Source organism: Capricornis sumatraensis, chromosome 2 (genome assembly GCF_032405125.1).
Source record: "Capricornis sumatraensis isolate serow.1 chromosome 2, serow.2, whole genome shotgun sequence".
NCBI classification, from domain to species: Eukaryota; Metazoa; Chordata; class Mammalia; order Artiodactyla; family Bovidae; genus Capricornis; species Capricornis sumatraensis.
This window is the reverse complement of record NC_091070.1, coordinates 102,442,689-102,464,218: the sequence shown is the minus strand read 5'-3', so window position 1 is coordinate 102,464,218 and position 21,530 is coordinate 102,442,689. Positions and strand designations below refer to the sequence as shown.

The 21,530-nt window shown below is 42.7% G+C and overlaps 1 protein-coding gene across 2 annotated transcripts in view; it reads left to right on the top strand.

Moving 5' to 3' along the window:
- Nucleotides 1–20,027, top strand: part of MPZL1 (myelin protein zero like 1) — a 93,622-nt gene extending 73,595 nt beyond the window's left edge. The window contains exons 3-7 of one of the 2 annotated variants that reach the window (XM_068965058.1): nt 279–492; nt 1,427–1,559; nt 3,999–4,101; nt 14,267–14,407; nt 18,326–18,437. In XM_068965058.1, the coding sequence (XP_068821159.1) occupies nt 279–492; nt 1,427–1,559; nt 3,999–4,101; nt 14,267–14,383 (567 nt within the window). In that variant the 3' untranslated portion in view covers nt 14,384–14,407; nt 18,326–18,437. Of the gene's footprint in view, nt 1–278; nt 493–1,426; nt 1,560–3,998; nt 4,102–14,266; nt 14,408–18,325 lie in introns of both variants that reach the window. The other variant, XM_068965059.1, reaches the window with a different exon arrangement.
- Nucleotides 20,028–21,530: the final 1,503 nt, after the last annotated feature.

Here is a 21,530-nt window from a genome sequence, read left to right as displayed (position 1 = left end):
TTTCTTCAACTGAAAGAGGATTGGGCTCCATGATTTCTAAACCCCTGTCTGGCTTGGGTCCCGTTGCTTAAGATTTGGCATTTCTTTTATCGTCACATCTTGATGATGTGGCATTTCTTTCTGGATGCAGTCTTTTTTCCATGTCCTTCCTCCACAGTCTTGACTGGAGCTCCTCAAATGAAGTCTTTTTTAAAAAGAACCCTTCACTGTATGCCTATACTAGTGTTTAGAACTTCTGCCTTTGAGAATAGCTCATGTGTTCTTTTTTCTAATTGCAGTTTTTCCACTACTCCCAAGGGCAAGTGTATGCTGGGAATTATCCACCATTTAAGGACAGAATCAGCTGGGCTGGAGACCTTGACAAGAAAGATGCATCAATCAACATAGAAAATATGCAGTTTATACACAATGGCACCTACATCTGTGATGTCAAAAACCCTCCTGACATTGTTGTCCAGCCAGGACACATTAGGCTTTATGTTGTAGAGAAAGGTACTTCCTTGAATATTTTTGCAGTAGTGATACAGTCCCCTTAAGAATGATGTTTCAGGATGTGTTTGAAAGGGGTATTTCTGCCTTAGTTATGATCCCTGTTTCCATGGACTGTGGCTCTACGAAACATCCATGGGGGTCAGGGAACTCATTCCAACTGGAGTGTTCAATTTCTCCATCTATATACCTACTGTCCGGAGCATATGGATCAGATTCCAGGAGTATGAGTTTTTCATTGTTAGTTAGAACTAAGACCAGATTCATTATAGTTACATGTGGTGGGTAGTGGAAAAGGAGATTAGTATTATTTTAATATTCTGACATCCCTGGTGGCTCGGACAGTAAAGTGTCTGCCTACAATGCAGGACACCCGGGTTTGATCCCCGGGTTGGGAAGATCCTCTGGAGAAGGCAGTGGCAACCCACTCCAGTGTTCTTGCCTGGAAAATCCCATGGATGGAGGAGCCTGGTGGACTATAGTCTGTGGGGTTGCAAAGAGTCGGACATGACTCAGCAACTTCACACACACAATATTCTCCAGGAGAAAGTTTTAACATTGGCAGAAACAGTATAGCTGTTTCTTCACCTTTTTTGGGAGAATAAGCCAGGAAATGCAGGTTCTGGATCTCATTTTGAGACAAAGTCTGCTTTGTTGGAGAATAGATTGAGGTAAATTCACATACCCAGCTTTTCTTTGAATTAGAGCATTGAGAGGGATTTTATATATATATAAATGTGTTGAGTTCTGAAGCTCGTTCTTTATCAGGTTAATGTTCATATGTCACCAGTTAGGTATTAGAATATCATAATTTGGATAATAAAAGAGTGTGTGGTAATTGCTAAAGGAAGACACTTGTTTATTAACTTGATACGATTTCATTGCTTCTCTCTATAGCGATGTACCTTAAACATATTTTGTTGTTCTTTCTCTCTAGAGATTTTGCCCGCATTTCCAGTTTGGGTAGTGGTGGGTATAGTTACTGCTGTGGTCCTAGGTCTCACTCTGCTTATCACCGTGATTCTGGCTGTCCTCTATAGAAGGAGAAACTCTAAACAGGATTACACTGGGTAAGAAGCTCTGCTTTCGAGGGGAAAGTTGGCGGGAAGGAGTCAAAATTTGTGAAAACTTCTATATGCTGTGTGGAAAAAGAATGGTGAAGAATTAGCTGCTGTCAACTTTCATGTCGGAACTGAGCTGTCTCCTTAAAAGGTGTTTTGTGTGGGCGAGCAGGGATCAAGGGACTGCCATTAAACGTGGAATGTGATGCTAATACCTGTTTCAGTTTCTTTCTTAGGTTTGGTGACGTGGACTGCTCTGTAGTCTGTGCTCTCTGAGTACCTTCCACTCTGAGATTAGTATTATTAAGCCACAGATCTCTTGCTCCAGTATGAGTTTAATTTGATCTCTTGGTAATAATCTTACAAGGCTCTTCTTTTCAATTAGGTAAATGTAATAGTCATAACAATGCCTGGGGAGAGTGTGCTGGTACCTGATGTGATGATGCCGGACTTTTCCTGTTTGTAGTTTTATAAGTAGTTTATGACTTGTTCTTGAATGCATGGCTAGACTCATCCAAGGGGGATAATAAGAGTTGAACACCAAAATATACCAGCAGTAAAGAAAAGTAGACTTGCTTTTTGCTTGTGGCTTCTCAAAGATAACACATTTGAGCAGAGGATGGATGTCTAACTGAAGGACCCTCTTTTTGCCACTCCAGCTGGACAGCTAGCCCATATAAGCTCTGTAGAACTTGTGTGGTAAGACTGAGAGTGAGGCTGGGTTTCAGCTGATGGAGCACGGGCTGCATCCCAAGTGCACGAAGGGATTGTGATCTGAGAGGGTTGCATGCCCTGAACCCCTTGGCTGGTGGATGGTAGGACCTCTTTCTTTGGGCTCTGCTGCTTTACTTGTTGGGAGTGCTGTGTTTTAAGGAGTTTGAGTGTTCAAATTCAGATATCACTTGCTTGGAATGTTTCTGTTTGCTGACTGTACTCGCTCCCTTGCATGGTGAGTAATTTATGATGAAATATAACCGGAACATTGGTTTTCAACATGAAACTAATCCGGGTGGTGACATGCCAATCTTAGTTCATGCTTTTGGGTTAATGAAAGCACTGAAAAGTGTGCCTTAGAATCTTGCATGGCGTCATGAATGCTGCTATTCTTCTTACTTGTTTTTTTTCCCTCCTCCCCTGCCTTTTCTACCTTGGTGTGCCAAGATCAGGTCCTGCTTGTCTTCCACTTCTTAAGAAAAGCTGACATAGACGACACACTGGGACTATAACAGGGCTGGGTCTTCTCTTCCACTCCCACTAGACACATGGTAACCAATCACACTGGCTGTTGCTGTTAATACTCCTGTGTGTGTACTCAGCCCATCTCCCTTGTTGACAACTAACCATCTATCTCTGAGCTAACCCAACAGCTATCATGGTTTGTCCACAAATATGTCCTGTGTCTGTATTAGAAACATGTTGAGTGTACCATCCCAATGAAATTGGGTTGTCAGGTTTTATGGTCATCTGAACATATGTGTTCTTCATGTAAGATGCCTGTGTGTGTGTGTTAGTTTTTTTTTAATACTTGAATTGTGTTATTACTGAGTTAGACCCTCTTTGTGTTAGAATACTCAAACCATTTTGGTTTGGGCTGTATAGCCTCCTGGTTCAGAGAAAGCACAGTTTGCAGAATGCTTTGTATGATTGGAGCTGAATAACGACACTTTAAGTGATTCTCTCCACACTTCTAAGATTTTTAAAAAATACATCATAAAGGATTTTAGCTCTGCTGAAAACACATCCCATCAAGGAATCTGTAATGAGTTACCTCTTGGCATCAATTCTCTCTGGTTTATTTAAGAGATAGGCCTTGCTGTTGAAAACCCCCTGTGCCCCTGAAAAAGTTCAGCCCATGTGATTTGGCATTCCACAGTTTCTTATGATCCGTGACTTCCTGGATTTTCTTTGGTTTGGTTGCGGAATTGGTGAGGAAACAAACAATGGGGACCCAGGGAATCAAAGGTGTGAGATGAGCCAAGACTACAAGCCTGGATCTGTATCTGTCATTTTGGAAGCACATTCAGAAGAGGTTTGCCTTTGATGATCACAAAAGCGAATTGCTGTCAAGAAGGTATAGCTTGCTCCTTTAAACCTGTATGCCAAAGGAGGAGTGATAGCAGGGGAAAAACCCACAGCAGCCAAAGGGTAAATGTATATTACAGCCAGAATCCCATTCAGCATGTATCATTGTTGTAAACTGGGGCAAGGTGGTCATCCCACATTGGTTTCTTTTCCTCCCCTGGAGTAGCATCACTGGCTTGGAAGAACTAGTGTCAGGGATAAAAATTAGTTTCAAGAAATGTGATTGTTTTGATACTCATTGTTTTGTTGAGTTTTGTTTTTATATATCTGCTACTTCATCTTGTCATCACTTGCATTTCTATACTTTATGTTTCCATTTTAATTATGTTTTTTTTACATTTGTTCTCCAAATTGCCAACTTATCAGCTGCAATACATCAGAGAATGTGTCACCAGTTAAGCAGGTTTCACAGAAGTCTCCCTCCGACACAGAGGGTCTAGTAAAGAGCCTGCCTTCTGGATCTCACCAGGTAACAGCTGATTGCGGTCTGTCCACTTCCCGTGCTCTGCAGTTGGGTGCTGTGCCGTGTTCTGGGATGTGGAAAAGAATAATACTAAGTTGTGAAAGAGTGAAACAGAAAGACAGGGCAAGAGAAGCAGAGAAGAACATAGGGGTTGCTTTAGGAGGAACCCAAGAAAGTATGTGGAAAAGAATCTGACTTGAGTAAAGGTTTCCACCAAACCGCCACTAACAGATTGGCTCAAGAAAATTAGGAGATGACTGTCAGATGTAAACACTTCTTCCCTAGTTGCTCAGAGAATTAAAGCTAGTGAACTAGATTCTATATTGAGGTGTACCTTAAGCCATGAAATTCACAGGAGTAAGTTGATTTTGGTATTGATAATAAAACAGAAAAGTTATTTTGTATGAATTCTTTAGAAGAAATAGAAAGTAAGCAGTTACTTGAATAATTAGTAGGCTTGATGAACAAGGAAAGTCTGGTTTCTGCTTTTTGTAGAAAGTACAGAGAAGAAATAACTTTTATTTGGAACTAGCATGGAATCTAGCATTGTGGTTAGTATCGTGTTTTATTCATGCTGATGTAACTATGATTGTGGCATGGCAGAAATTCCAGAGCTTAGTACTGATTCTGTTCTTCTGGGATAGAAAGTGTTAGAAGGAATGTGGCCAGTTATAACTTTGCTCTGAGGAGGAGGGATTAGGGATGTAGCGGGGTGGATGGATTTAAGAAGAAGTAAAGAAAAGGATAACAGTGTTTTGTGGAAGAATTACCCCACAGTCTCAGACTGGAGTTGTCATATGTGGTGAGGACACGGAGGCGTTGTGATGTTAAATTATTAAAAGCACAGAGCAGTTAGCATCAGAATTGGGGCTCGAACCTTAGATTTCTAGGCAGCGTATATTCTGTCACAGCATCAGGACCTTACTTACTCCTAGTCTGTCTGTTCATCTCTCCCGTTCTTTTTATCTGTATGTCTTTCTGTCCCTCTCTCTCTCAGTTTACATAGTGTGCCTCAGATACCTAATTCACTAACTTGGATTGTGAATAGGAATAAGGTTGTGAATAAAGGCATTAAAGTTACAGGTAGACATTATACCTAAAGAAGCCTTGAAAACTTGCTTCTGCCCTTGAAATGCTGTAGAAGGTGTTCTCCTGTTGAAAACAAACTGGGGGTAGGGGAAGAAAGAAGGAATTCTCTACACTGGGAAACAGGCTGTTCAGTACCGTGATTCCTGAGAGAGGGGAATAAAGGGCAGCCCCGTGATCGTCCCGGCTTCCTCAGGCATCTTCCAGACTGCGGTACTAAGGGCAGACAGAAACGGCTCAGCTGTCCCACTGAGCTGGGGAGGCCAGGGTGGCTAGGATTTACGAGGCACCGCACCAGAGAAGAAGAAAGAGTGTAGAGAGAAGACCCGTTGGGATCTGGAGTGGGTCCCCTTGAGCCTTTGCTAAATACAGATTTGTAGATGCGTGGGCGACACGTCCTGGTGGCCGGAGGAAGAACTGCCTGGAAAGCAGTAGGTTGTACAGTGCCCTGAAACTTACCCAGGACCGGAAATAGTTTGTGTTCTCAAACGCAGAGTGGAGAGAGCTCATTATGTTCAGGGTATTGGTTGGAGTTCTCAGAATGGTCACACCTTAGCTGCAGAAGCTCTTTGTGATACCATGGACTACAGCCCTCTAGGCTCCTCTGTCCATGGGATTTCCAAGGCAAGAATACTGGAGTAGGGAAAAAAAAAATACTGGAGTGGGTTGTCACTTCCTTCTCTGGGGAATCTTCCCGACCCAGGGATTGAACCCATGTCTCTTGCATTGGCAGCAGATTCTTTACCACTGAGCCATCGGGGTAATGCGACTAAATTAGCACCTTGGTAGTAGGGCTAAATCAGTACCAGATTATGGATGCTATGGACCCACCATAAAAAGGAAGCGTTTAAAGAATAAAACTAATCTAAAAGTAATTTAGATGCACACCAACACAAAATCCAGTCTTTACAACAATATAGCAAAATCCAAGCATCTAAAGAAGTATATAGATATATAAAGTATATGTACAAAAAAGTGTATGTGTATATATGTGTGTGTGTGCATATAGCTGAATCACTTTGCTGTACACTTGAAACTAACACAGTATTGTAAATTAACTATGCTTCAAGTTTTTAAAAAGACAAACACCAAAAAACAAAATCCAACACCTGCCACCGAAAAATTCCCAATGTCTGACTGGCTGTGTGTATGTGCTACACCCCTTCAGGCATGTCTGACTCTTTGCAACCCTATGGACTGTAGCCCATCAGGCTCCTCTGTCCATGGGATTCTCTAGGCAGGAATATTGGAGTGGGTTTAGATGACCTCCTCCAGGGGATCTTCCTAATCCAGGGATCAAACCTGCATCTCTTATGACCCCTGCATTGGCAGGTGGGTTCTTTGCCACTAGCACCACCTGGGAAACCTACCCCAATACAGAGGTTTTTGGTGTTTAAAAAAAAAAAATCCACAATGTCTGACATCAGTCAAAAATTACCAAGCATACAAAGAAGGGGGAATATAAAACATATAGTCAAGAGAAAAGTCAACCAATAGGAGCAAACCCAGAAGTGACATAGGTCATAGAATTCATAGAATTCAAGGACCTTAAAATAAATATTAGAAACCTTAAAAATAAACTTAAGGTTGTAAGGGAAACCTTAACATAATACGGAGAGAAATGGAAATATAAAAAAGACCAAAATGGAAGAAACTTCTAGAAATGAAAAAAAACATTGGATGGCATAAATGACAGATTAGACACTATGGAAGAAAAATTCAGTAAACTTGAAGAAGCAATCGAAACTAACCAAAACAAAGCATGAAAGGAACGCTGGGAGACATGAACAGAACTACAGTAGTAAGCTAGCAGACAATATTAAGCAACCTGATTGGAGGCTGAGAAGGAAAGGGAAGTAAAAAGAAATTTTAAGAAATAGTAGCCAAACGCTTTCCATTCTTGTAGCTATTTTAAAATTTTTATTTACTCTTTTTTTTTTTTGGTTGTGCTGGATCTTTGTTGCTTCACGTGGGCTTTCTCTAGCTGTGGCTGTTTTAAGCAGGGGCTACTCTTTGTTACGGTGCCGGCGCTGCTTAGTCGGCGGCTTCTCTTGTGGGAGAGCACAGGCTGCAGCGCGCATGGGCTTCAGTATTTGCAGCGCGTAGGCTCAGCAGGTGGGCTCGCTTGCTCTGCGGCATGTGGAATCTACCCTGACCAGGGCTCGACCTCGTGTTCTCTACATTAGCAGGGGGATTTTTATCCACTGTATCACCAGGGAAGTTTCTCTCTTTGCCATTTTTTCCCTGATATTTATCTTCATATTTCTGAGCAACTTTATTGCTGAATTTAGCCCCTCCCTTCAAGCCCTTCTTCCCAGCATACGCTTTCAAGTATATACACGGCCACATGCTTCTTCCCAGTATGGATATGTGGTTAGGTGTTACTTTTCACTGTTACATATGCCTGTTTTTGTCACTGTTGTACTGCATACATTTGGTTTTTTGTACAATTTTATTTTGTTTGTCATAGAGCTCATCTTTACTTTGGTTTTTATTTGCTTAGTTTTCTAAGTGCTTATCTATTAATGCACTCCACCTCAAAATTCTCCAGGCAAAAAACTCTGAGCACATTCAGACACATCAGATATTCTGTGGGTTTCATTTTGTTCATGGAGACATGCCTGTTGAAATCTTCTGGCGTTGTTGTGCTTCAGGCTGCTGTGCAGGAGTCATCCTGGGCCTCCCCTCCCAAGAAATTTTCTTTCTCTTGCTCCTGTTGGACTTCACATCCTCACCTTTTTACTTTATCCCCATAGTGTGGTAGAACACATCCTCCATAACTTCTTGAGAAAGGATGCACAGCAGATACGAATGTTGAGGCTTTGTATGCTAAACAAAATAATGACCTCCAAAAGATGTCCGCATCCTGATCCCTGGAACCTGTGGGATATGTTACATTACATGTCAAGATCGTTACCTTAAGGATCTTGAGATGGGGAGATTTTCCTGGATTATTCATGTGGGCCAGATGTAACCAGAAGGGTCCTTAGCAGAGGGAAGCAAGAGGGTCCGGGCCAGAGATTTGAAGACTATTCTGGTGGCTTTGAAGATAAAGGAAGGGGTCACAAGCCATGGAATGCAAGCAGCTCCCATAAGCTGGGGAAAGCAAGGAAGCAGATTGTCCCTGGAGCCCCTAGGAGGAAAGCAGCTTTACTGATGCCTTGATTCACCCCAGTGAAACCCATCTCAAACTTTCGACCTCCAAAACTGTAAAATAATATGTTTGTCTTCAGCAGGTCTGAAATTGTTTTTATTCTCCTCCCTCAAGTTTGACTGAGAATCTGGTTGGGTAGGATTCCAGATTGGAAATCATTTTCCTTCAGCATTTTGAGGCATTGCTGATTTTTCTAGCTTCCAATGCCAAGAAGTTGATACTGTCCTGATGCCTCCTCCTTTGTGTAGAGCCAGTTTTATTCTCCTTCCCTTAGAGTCTTTTTTTATCCCTTGTGTTCTGAAATTTTATAAAATTGTGGGATTTTTTCATACATTATACTGGCTACTCAATGGACTCTTTCAATCTGGAAGCTATGTCCTTCAGTTAGGATATTGTCTTCCATTATTCTCTGGAAACTTTCCTCCTCCATTTTCTTATTCTCTGTTTTGGAAATTCCTGTTAAGAATTGGATCATTTCCTAGAGCAGTTCTTTCTTATTTTTTCTGTTTTCCAATTTTCTTCTAGAAAATTTCTACAACTTTATCTTCCAACTTTTATTAAATATTTAATTGCTGTTATCTTCCTCTTAATTTTCAAGAACTGTTACTTATTCTCAGATTCTAATAGTGCATACTTGTTTTCATGAATACATTGTCTTATCTCTCTGTATAATTTTTTCTTGTTTTATATGATTTTTTTAATGTTTTCTTCTGTTATTGTTTCCTTTGAATTCCCTTTTTTCTCTTATAATTTTTGTCATGTTAGAAGCTTTCCTCAAATGCCCAATGATCCTGGGTTGTCTGTTCACAGTGAAGGCACTCATTAAGTGGACTTAAAAATGAAAGTGTTAGTCGCTCAGTGGTGCCCGACTCTTTCAAGGCCATAGCCTGTAGCCCACCTGGCTCCCCTGTCCGTGGGATCCTCCAGGCAGGAAGACTGGAGTGGCTGCCATTCCTTGGCTGCCCTGTTTCCAGCATCCAGACCCCACCCTGCTGTGCCTGCTGTCCGTGAGTCAGAGCCAGGCTCAGCTCTCTTGTGAGTAAGCTCCCGGGGTTCTGCCCAGTCCTGACTCTGGCATTTTCTGGAGGTTAGTAGGAAGCAGTTCACACACCGTGTCAATCTGTACTATCTTTTTTCAGTGTTTGCAGTTGGACCTCAGGCCGGTTTTGAGAGGAGAGCCCCAGTGCTTCCCACAGTTTTGTTCCTGGGTTATTTTCTTTGTGTTCAGTGCAGGTCCCCAAAAGCCTCTTCTCTCTCGTTGTTGTTGTTCAGTTGCCCAGTTGTGTCTAACTCTTTGTGACCCCATGAACTGCAGCACGTCAGGCCTCCCTGTCCATCACCATATCCCACAGTTTGCCCAAATTCATGTTCATTGCACTGGTGATGCCATCCAGCCATCTTATCCTCTGATGCCCTCTTCTCCTTCTGCCCTCAGTCTTTCCCAGCATTAGGGACTTTTCCAGTGAGTCATCTGTGTGCATCAGATGACCAAAATACTGGAGCTTCAGCTTCAGCATTAGTCCTTCCGGTGAATATTCAGGATTGATCTCCCTTAAGATTGACTGGTTTGATCTCCTTGATGTCCAAGTGACTTTCAGGAATCTTCTCCAGCACCACAGTTTGAAGGCATCAATTCTTTGGTGCCTTTTTTATGGTCCAGCTCTCACAACCATATATGACCACTGGGAAGACCATAGCCTTGACTATACAGACCTTTGTCCACAGAGTAATGTCTCTGCTTTTCAACACACTATCTAGGTTTGTTATCGTTTTCCTGCGAAGAAGCAATCATTTTCTGATTTCATGGCTGCAGTCAGCATCTGCAGTGATTTTGGAGCCCAAGAAGAGGAAATCTGTCACTGCTTCCACCTTTTCCCCTTCTATTTGCCATGCGGTAATGAGAAACGCTGGACTGGAAGAAGCACAAGTTGGAATCAAGTTTGCCGGGAGAAATATCAATAACCTCAGATATGCAGATGACACCACCCTTATGGCAGAAAGTGAAGAGGAACTAAGAAGCCTCTTGATGAAAGTGAAAGAGGAGAGTGAAAAGGTTGGCTTAAAGCTCAGCATTCAGAAAACAAAGATCATGGCATCTGGTCCCATCATTTCATGGGAAATAGATGGGGAAACAGTGGAAACAGTGTCAGACTTTTATTTTTTGGGCTCTAAAATCACTGCAGATGGTGACTGCAGCCATGAAATTAAAAGACGCTTACTCCTTGGAAGGAAAGTTATGACCAACCTAGATAGCATATTGAAAACCAGAGACATGCCTTTGCCAACAAAGGTCCATCTAGTCAAGGCTATGGTTTTTCCAGTGGTCATGTATGGATGTGAGAGTTGGACTGTGAAGAAAGCTGAGTGCCGAAGAATTGATGCGTTTGAACTGTGGTGTTGGAGAAGACTCTTGAGAGTCCCTTGGACTGCAAGGAGATCCAACCAGTCCATTCTGAAGGAGATCAGCCCTGGGATTTCTTCGAAGGAATGATGCTAAAGCTGAAACTCCAGTACTTTGGCTACCTCATGCGAAGAGTTGAGTCAATGGAAAAGACTCTGATGCTGGGAGGGATTGGGGACAGGAGGAGAAGGGGACGACCGAGGATGAGATGGCTGGATGGCATCACGGACTCGATGGACGTGAGTCTGAGTGAACTCTGGGAGATGGTGATGGACAGGGAGGCCTCGCGTGCTTCGGTTCATGGGGTCGCAAGGAGTCGGACATGACTGAGCGACTGAACTGAGCTGAACTGAATGGGGCCGGATGCAGTGATCTTAGTGTTTTTAATATTTAGCCTTCAGCCGGCTCTTTCACTCTCCTCCTTCACCCTCATCAAGAGGCTCTCTAGTTCCTCTTCCCTTTCTGCCATTAGAGTGGTATCATCTGCATATCTGAGATTGTTGATGTTTCTCCTGCCTATCTTGATCCTGGCTTGTAACTCACCCAGCCTGGCATTTTTCATGATGTGCTCAGTGTTCCGATTAAACAGACAGGGTGACGGCAGACAGCCCTGTCGGACTCCTTTCTCGATCTTGAACCAGTCAATTGTTCCATACAGGGTTGAACCAGTCAGTTGTTCCATACAGGGTTCTAACTGTTGCTTCTTGACCCGCATGCAGGCTTCTCAGGAGACACGTAAGAAGGTCTGGTACTCCCATCTCTGAGAGCTTTCCACAGTTTGTCATGATCCACACAATCAAAGGCTTTAGCATAGTTGATGAAACAGAGATAGATGTTTTCTGAAATTCCCTTGCTTTCTCTATAATCCAGTGAATGTTGGCAATTTGATCTCTAGTTTCTCTTCTTTTTCTAAACCCAGCCTGGACATCTGGGATTTCTTGGTTTGCATAATGCTGAACATGTTGCAAATCAGGGTTTCTGTTAAGTGACATTACCTGGAGTGGCCTTTGTCTTACTTGGTTATTTTTAATCAAGTAATAATGTATCTTTTATTTTACAGTTGTACAACTTGTTAAGTATTTTTTCTGCCTTAACCTGATTCTGAAATTTATAAAGCCTTTGCCAGTCAACATGAGACTTGGAACTGTGATTTCCTTGCAGATTTATCTTCCAGTTTTTGTTTTATTTAGGTTTTCATTCAGTGGTCACCTTAAAATGAGGGCTGCTATCCTGGGGTTAAAACATTTGCTTCAAATACTCCACAGAATTCCTAAGCACCAGAGGGCCTCAGGTGACACTGGTGTGTGCTCTTACTCACCATCACGTGGCACGCTCAGTGTGCATGACAGAAACACCTCTCTGTCTGAGCACCAGAGGAGTTTATGGAAGTTGTTCTCACCAGAATCCTTTCGATATTCTATCTTCCACTTGTTCAGACTGAAGCAGAAAAGGTTTCTGTTTGGAGAAAACTGGCTTGACCTAATATGTTCATCTTATTAGGGAATTTATGAGATTAAATACTTTTTATAAATTGAACATAACCAAACGTAGCAGTTGTTTTGACAACCTGATCTTTCCATTGTATGTATCACTTCCACACACATCTAAGCACTCAGCATATATGCAATGTTAGCTGAACGTGGGAAACACAGGGATGATTATCATCTGGTCCCTGTCCTACAGAACCTCAGAGGCTCCTGGGTTGTTGGGATCATCTTCAAGCTTTTCCATGATATGGAGAATTTTTTTATGTGTACATCCTAACAAACAACCTTGAGGAAATCTTCATATTTATTAGATAGACATCTTAGTGTATTAAGGGTTAGTCATGTGTTACAAACCAGTATTGACTCTTGGGTCCAGCTAATGGTGTAAACTTACAGGGAATTATTTTACTTCAGCATTTGTTCCCTTAATCTTTGAAATAATGGGTCAGGGCAAGTTGATGTCTAAACACCTTCTTATTAAATACTGGGTCAGGGCAAGTTGATGTCTAAACACCTTCTTATTAAATAATGGGTTAGGGCAAGTTGACGTCTAAAGACCTTCTCATTTTTCCTTTGCTAATTATAAGGGTTCTTGGTACACTGCGGGCTTCCCTGGTGGCTCAGACAGTAGAGAATCCACCTGCAATACAGGACACCTGGGTTCAATCCCTGGGTCGGGAAGATCCCCTGAGAAGGGACTGGCTACCGACTCCAGTGTTCTTGCCTGGAGGATTACATGGACAGAGGAGCCTGGGAGGCTTCAGTCCATGGGGTTGCAAAGAGTCAGACACGACTGAGTGGCTAACACACACACATACAAGCAAACACGGCATACTGTGCCTTATGAGGACAGGTTTAGGCAGTGACTGCCCCCGTACTGCAGTCAGATGTGTGAAATGGACACATGACAGGAATATTTGCAAACTATCCCTTAGTACTTTCTTCCAGTGGTTCTATCAGGACATGTTCCTTGATCAGCAAAACCTTCCATTTTCTACCTGCAGGCATCACCTGAGAGTCTAATAGCGTTAGTCATTACTATTTGAGTGAATAAATAACTCCATGTTATTTTATCAAAAGAGAAACAATACTAGTGCTCCAGGAAGGAAATTTACAAAAGATGAAAACATAATAGCCAGGCAGGGCATTAATTGTGCTATATGACTCATCTGTCTTTGGCCACTATTTTTGTTAGAATTGGAAGATTAGTAACAGAAGACCTGACTAAAAATACCTTTAACAGTAAGAGATTTGTTAACTCACAAGCGACCCCAAAGCAGGGTACCTCTCTGTGTTCATTGGTTTAGTAATCCAGTAGTGTCCTTAAGACGCAAGTTCTTTCCATCTTATTCTTTCATCCTCTGGGCACATTGTTCTCAGGCGCCTTCCCTCAACCTCAAAACGACTGCCATGCTTTGAGGCAGCTCATGAAAAAAGGCACTTGTAGGAAGAGCTGAATCTCCTCCCAGGAGGAAGGAGGAGATTTTATTATGAAGGAAAATTACCAGAAGCCCCCCAGCAAACTTCTCCTTGTTCCCTTGGCCAGAGTGGGTCACATGCTGATGCCTCTTGCCAGTCTTGTGCGAGGGGGCAGCAGTTATAACTGACTTTACCCCTGGGGGCAGGAGAGGTGAAACTGAAAGTCACTCAGTCCTGTTTGACTCTTTGCAACCTAATGGACACAGTCCATGGAAATCTCCTGGCAAGAATACTGGAGTGGGTAGCCTTTCCCTTTCCCAGGGGATCTTCCCAAACCCAGGGACTGAACCTAGAGATTGAACCTAGGGCTCCCGCATTGCAGGCAGATTCTTTACCAGCTGAGGCACAAGGGAAGGAGGGTGGAGTCAAATTACCTGAGTGAAGGGAGTGAACACCAGAACCAAATTAGGGCTCTTGGACTTGCCTGGTGGTCCAGTGATTAAGAAACCGCTTTCCAGTACAAGGGACATAGGTTCAATCCCTGGTCCGAGAGGATCCCACATACCACAGAGTAGCTAAGCGCTTGTGCCACAACTACTGAGCCTGCGCTCTTGTGCCCACCAGCTGCGACCACTGGGACCCACGCACCTAGAGGAGCCGCCACAAAGAAAATCCCGCTCCCCGCAGCTATGGAACAGCCCCTGCTCGCTGCAGCTCGAAGAAGCCTGCTCGTGGCAATGAAGACTCAGCACAGCCAAAAATAAAGTTGGTTTCCAAATTAATTTAAAAAAAAAAGGCAGGGGGGACTCTTCCCGCAAACAAAGTGGGAAGTTGGGTTGGGAAGGGTGTCAGGTAGGCACAACTTAAGAGTTTGGAGTATCTTTCTTTGTAAAGCTTAGTTTTGAATGACATTGATTTCAAATAATCTTTGTGTGTATATCTTTGGGACAATTGGTTTTCTAGATTCTTTTCTGGAAACAATGCTTAGTATACAAAAGGCAAGTGGGAATTCCCTAGTGGTCCAGTGGTTAGGATTTCAAGCTTCTGCTGCAGAGGACGCAGATTTGATCCCTGGTTGGGAAACTAAGATCCCACAAACCACATGGCACAGCCAAAGCCAGCAGGAGGCAAGTATTTTTGGAGGACAGTGAGTGGGAAAGTTATGTTTGTGTCAACTTTAGTCTATAGATGTGTAAGGTCTCCAGAAGTACAACACGTGTATTGTCTCCTGTAGTTCTCACGGTGGTCCTGTGAGGTAAGTTCCTTCACTGTCCCTATTTTACTTGTGAAGAAACCAAGGCTGAGCTAGGTTTAGTCACTTGCTCAAGGTCAGTAGTTACTGCCAGAGCTGGTATTAGACCCAGATCCGTGTGGCTCTTAAGACATAGACTTATCCTGTCCTGCCTATATCCAGTTCTTTTCAACTTTGTTTTGATAATTAGTTTCATTTATGTCAATGTCACAACACACACTGTTTCACGTCTGTATTTGGTGATGTGAAATAAGTACTGAAAATGTGTTTTGTGAACAGTCAGTGAGCATGTGGTTAAAGCAAATCTGTGTTAGGGTGTCAAGGGTGATTCCTCTAATGCCCGAAGGACCAGATTCAGATTCTAAAGGACTATAGAGGCTATGGAGAGTGTAATTCCTGAATTACACATATTAAGAAATTAATATGTGTTCAGAGATAGGTATCCTTGCTCTTCCATAACCCTTTCTTCCTGGAGTTTCTCTCTACTCCGTCGCCACTGTGTTTTTATATTAGAATAAATTTCATGCAGGTAGTGTCCAGGGATAATTTCATTTCTAACTGGAACTAAAAGAATAAACCTAGGTCAAGCAATTAGTTTTTTGAAACATTTTTAATAGTAAGGATTATTTGTATAATAAATAGTTGAGGAAAATATATATGTATGCAGTGATTTTTCACTTGGTTGGTGTAATTCTTTGTGGCAGCACCAAAAAAAAAAATAATAGAGGATGAGGAAAGGTGTCAGGATGTACAGTACAGCTAGGTTAGCATAGGTGTTATTATTGATACTGTTTTAACTCTCAAACACCCCAAAGTGCATGTTTTAGCAATATAGCAGGTACATTTCCAAGTCCTTGGTTCACTGACCCCTCCTGAAGTCCTCAGTGGTCTCAGCCTAAGGAGACCGTTGACTTCTTGTTAAAGTCCTGAGGCGTGTTCCACAGAGACTCAGTGTACCATCAGCTTCCAGATCTCCCTCAGACCAGACCTTAGAGAGCTATTCACAACTGAGCTACGTTCACTGGCAGATTCCCAATCCCCCATTCTGGTGAGAATTCCTCCAGATCCATTATTTCATGCACCTTTCACGCACCTACAGTCTGCCAGGGGCTGTTCTAGGCATTTAACAAAGCCACTGGCTGAAGAGCTCCTAAGGGGGAAAGAAGGAGGACGTTAGGAAGCAATTTGGAGAAACAAACCCATCAGTAGGAAGGGGCTCCTTTTATCCTTCTGTGTTTTCCCAGTTCCTTTTGACAAACTGTTGTGTCCTCGTGCCGTGAAAGACCATACTGTCTCACATGAAAGACCTCCCTAGTTTCTTAATATTTACTGACTGATTCAGAGGTTATTCTGTTATTTTCCTTTGTTGCTTTCTCCGTTCTCTCTCTTTCCCACTCACACAGTGTATCGGTTACCTATTGCTAGGTAATAAACCACCGTAGATAATGACTTGAACAGCATTTGTTTGTTTAACTTTATTTTTTAGAACCGCATTTAACTTGCCGCTTTCTGAGATGAGTATAGAGGGTTTCAGTTTGATTCAGTATTAGCAGCATGATCTGTTGCGTTACCCATGACAGCCCTGAAAAGTATCACACGCTGACCAAACACAAAGTGACCTTGCTTGACTTATTTGATTGGTAACAGTGGTGTACTTTTAATTGTATTTGTATAACAGTGTGTTCATGATAAAAATGATTGCTGTATTTTGAATGCTGTCAGACATTGCTTAAGTTTTAGTTGTAGATATCATCTAATTCTTACAACAGTCTTGAGAGAGATAATACTATTGCTAGTGCCATGTTAGAGATGAAGACAGTAATGCTTGGGGGGTTAAGAACACGCCTGGCGTGAGGCCCCACGGCTGGTGCTCAGCAGTGCTCCTGCCGTGCTCAGGACGTTCAGACTGCAGCTCTGCCGGCGTTCAGATGGGTCTAGCCCTCGGCTGTCACTGTGTAAGTCTTCTTTCAGGAGCACCATTGCATAGCTCGGTTTATCCCTTCTCTGGAAGCTGGAGTGCCTGAACTCCGCAGGATCCCACGCTACGCATTAAGGGATGCTGCCTGTAGGACTCCTAGATGGGAGTGAGGATGTTTATTTTATTTTATTCAGTTACTTCGTATAAAGTAGACTTTATTTCTTAGGGCGGTGTTAAGTCTACAGAAAAATCTAGCAGAAAGTAAAGAGGTCCTATGTACTCCTTCGTCTCCAAAGTTTCCCTGATTGTTAACAACTTGGATGGTTGCGGTACCTTTGTGATGGTTGATGAATTAATACAGAGAACTTTCTAATTCACTAAAGCCCACAGTTTGTATTACGGCTCACTCTCTGTGTTGTGCATTTCTGTCATGTATCTACCATTCTAGATTCATATAGAAGTTTCAAGAGTGTTTATTTTAAACCACATGCGTCTGGCTACTGATCTTATGACTTCAAAATTGAAAACTTAAGCACAGTAGTAGACTATTCAAGGAGAGATTCCCTGGATTGGGACAATAGCCTTTGGGTTATATTAAACTTCTTTTTACCTCTAAAGAAGGCTATTTTGTGGTAGTTGCTGTTGTTTACAGGTTTAGAATTTCTGGGTTGGAAGGGACTCTGAGAATTGTGCAGTATAGCCAGCTGTCTCATACTTGAACCCTTGGTCCTCCCCAGAGTCAAGACTCGCTCTACCCGAGGCAGCCTTGCCTTGCTGTCCTGGTGGGACCCTGCCAGCCCTCCTCCTTACTGCTGAGGGTGAGAGGAGGGCCTCTTCTAGTCCATCTAGGGCTTTTCCTTGTAAGTCTGTAGATGCGGCTTTGGGGTTATTTTAAATTTGAAAACAGGAAAAATGTTTACCTGATCTTAGATATCGAAGAAGCAGTATATGGATTATAGTTAGACTAAAAGAATCATACTAGAAGTAGGCATGTGGAAGAATATAGGAAGTTTTTTTTTAAGTACCTATTTGTGTAAAATGATCAGTTCAAAATTGATTGTATTTTTGAGTGGCACTGCATATGTTGATTTCTTGTATCATTCTTAAAGTCATGATTTCAGCGGGTCTTGGGTTGGCAGAAGGGTCCATCTTTGTCCTTGAGACTCTGATGCCAGTTACAAGAGTTGAGGAATTCTGTGACAGGTATTTAAGGGTAACTCTTGAGAAGGAATATTATATTGTTATAGATATTTTAAAACAGATACAAAAGTAGACAGAATAGTATAACAAATCTCTGTGTACCATCTTGAACAGTTACCAAGTATACCCAATCTTGTTTTAAAGTCAGTCTTGGACATACTGTTCCTAAGAAGAATATGTTCCTGAAGACATTCAAAAGGGGGGACTCTTGGCTCTGAAACCCTAACAATATCACATTAATCATCGCTTCTGTCCCTGCACTTCACAAGGCCACCAGGTTTTCCATACCTCTAATTCTGCTTCTCTTCCCCAGGGCCCAGTCATATACGCGCAGCTAGACCACTCTGGCGGACACCACAGCGACAGGATTAACAAGTCAGAGTCTGTGGTGTACGCAGACATTCGGAAAAATTGAGAAGACCGCGATCATACCCTAAGCAATAAGCAAATCCAAACTGGACTCTTGTGCAGAAAATGCGGCCCATAAGTATGTGTGGCCTTGGAAACCAAAACGTGGAGAAGCACATGTCTAGTCGTAGAGGGAGAAAAAGATGTGTATAAAGGATGTGTATAAATGTTCTATTTAATCTTCCTGGTGCAAGGAGCCAGTGTTGCATGATTAAGAGACGGTATGATTCTATGTGTATATAAATTGTCTTGCTGGTTTTGTACTTCCCACCAGGATCATTTACAGTTGAGAAAATTCGGACACATTCCTGTCACCATCGTTTAGATGTGGTTTGCCTTAATGGGGAAAGTAGCAGATCTTTTAGTATTCTGATAGACATGGCCTTTTAATATAAGGGCTTAACCCACCTTTGTGTGTGCTGTAGTTGGAGAGTGGAGATGCTATGATGGAAGCATGTTCAGGATGGCCTTTAGCCCAGGGTATATCGCCTATTTGGCAGTTGTTTTTAGAAAGCATTCCATTTGCCATGCCACTTGAAGACTATGTGATTTTTGTTGCTATTTTCCTCTCTAAAATACAGGGCAGTTTTCTGCTTTCAGTGTTGTGTAGACTATAAAATTACACCCTGTAGCATATCATCTCAATTTGTGGATTCATCATAGCAAGATTAGCAGAGGACCAGTGCCAGGAGCCATTTCTTTCCAAGTACGTTTACATCCATACCATAATCGATACACAATTGAAATCGAGAACCCGGACTGGCTTGAGGAGTAGTACTATTTGGAGAGCAAAAGGTATGGTATGTTCTTTGCTGAAGTCCTTCGTGCTTGTAACAAGTCCCCATAGAGCTTAAGGAGCAGAATTTCTTTTCTTTCTAAGTAGCCAGAAATGGAATAATTAGATTGCCAGTCTCTGGTATGGCAGAGCTCTCTCTAGAGAATCATTATAAAGCTTCAGTCATTTTCCAGCAGCCTGGCTCCTATAATAATAGCTTCAGGGCCTTTGAGGTTAAAGACAGTTAGATCTGTAAAGAATTTTCTTCATTTAAAATTGAAAATACTGATGATATAGTCCCAGAACACATTGGGGTAAGTGGGTGTGACAGGTAATGTTAGTTTTCATCTCATTTAGTTTGAGGTCCCCTAAGAGCTGCTTCCTTTTTTCTTCCTGTCTTGTTCTCTTTGTGAGAGACTTTGGAGGCCAAGATCAAAGGAAATAAAGAGTAATTTAGATTTGAAGATGTCTAGGAGGTGGTTACACAGAGAAAAAGTGTACGCGCTACAAACAAACTCTGCCCCATATGTGCAGTCTTTTATTTCCTGAGAGACTGCTGTTAATCCCATGGTGCGCCAGCTCGCATTCTGTTGACATATATGTCAGCAGGACTGGGTTTTGTCGTCGCACGTGCCTGCCATCTCTGAGCCTGGCGTGTCTGGTCTGTGCTGCACGCTGGAGCAAGGCCTTTTGGCTCTGCTGCCTGTCCCTCCTTTGTGCCCACAGGCCCCATGCGGAAGAGGAATGAAGAACACTCGCCCTGAGCAGTTCTGCAAAGTCACCAGCTTTGCCTTGTACCCTGGGCTTCTCTGACTCCACGGTGAAAACTCCAGAACCTTTAGGAGACCTTTTTGTGTAGGGGGAGCGGGGGCAGTGGGGGCGGGGGGGGGGGGGAATGCAGGTGTTCAGACGTCCGCATTCTTCAGGCTGCCAGGATGAGGACACTCCTGGTGAGCCCTCCCACTGTGAGAATTGTACAGCCATCCAGGATTTCAAGGAATAAGAAAATACGCTGTGGAGAGACCAAGTGTATGCATTGATGTGTGTAATTTTCTTAGTCTTTTTTTTTTTTCTTTTACGGAGAAAAGAGGATTCTCCGTTTCCTCCTTTCTCAGCAGGTCCAATGAATCTACTATGTATGGAACATTCCTAACACCTCCTGAGAGCAAGAGCCCTATTTTTCTGCATGTTTGTGAAGCTCCCACCCAGAGCACCAGCTATCACTTCTGTTAGCACTGCTGTGAGCCTCCTCTCCCCGCCTCCACCGGGCAAGGGTCCCGGCTTCCCACTCTGGGTCTGTGACTGACTGGCCTGCAGGGAGCTGCTCACACTGGGGTGGAGCACTTCAGGGTTGGGGCTTTTTCTGAAACTCCTCATACCACCTCCTACGGATCTTTTGGCCCTTTCTCCTGGGTCCCAACATCCTCATCCCTGGACACAGACGACAACAGTGGAGCTGCTTCCAGATGGCAGACTGTCCTTTTCATGTCTGATTCTCAGCAGAATGAGGCCTCCTAAGACTGCATGTGGTTTTTCTAAGGGGGTACCTGCAAGGGATTACTTGACATTTAAATTTCCTCTCTGTAGTTTTTCAATGGAACTGTATTCAGCCAGGTAAAAACCCCATCATGTTCATTAATTTTTCAGTTGTTTTATGAATATTTTAATACATCTTTTTCAATTACTGGATTGTGTTGTGTGCTCAATTTAGATCAAGTGAAGAAGAGATCAAAGCCCTTTCCTTAATCTCTCTCCAGCCACACAGGCTTCTTCTTCAGAAATGCCCCCCATGTGCCTACCTCAGGCCCTTTGCACCTTCAGCCTAGAATACACGTTCTGCACATTTCTGTGGTTTGCTTCTTCACTTCCTTTAAGTGTCTGCTCACATATCACCTTCTCAGAGAGACCTTCTGTGATATGTAGAAAAGCAACCTCGACCACCCCTGGCTCTCTCTAAGCCCTTAACCCTGCTGTTTTTCTCCCTGTCAAACCATACATGTGTTGATCTGTTTTCCCTACCAGAACGTAAGCACTAAGAGGCCAGAATTTTGCTGTTTTGTTCACTGTTCCATCTTTAGTGTGTAGTACATTATCTGGCAAGTAGCAATTGCTCGATAAATGTTGACTAGATGGATGATGGATAGATGGATTTATCTATTCAACAAATCTATATCCTATCATATGCCAGGCACTGTGCTAAGCATTAGGAACACACAGCTTCTCAAGGATCTTGCCACAGTAGAGGTGAGAGAAGGTGACATGGTAGTAATAATAGCTACTAGATATTAGTACTTTCTGTATGCCGAAAATTTCTTGCTCTGTTTAGCACTATGAG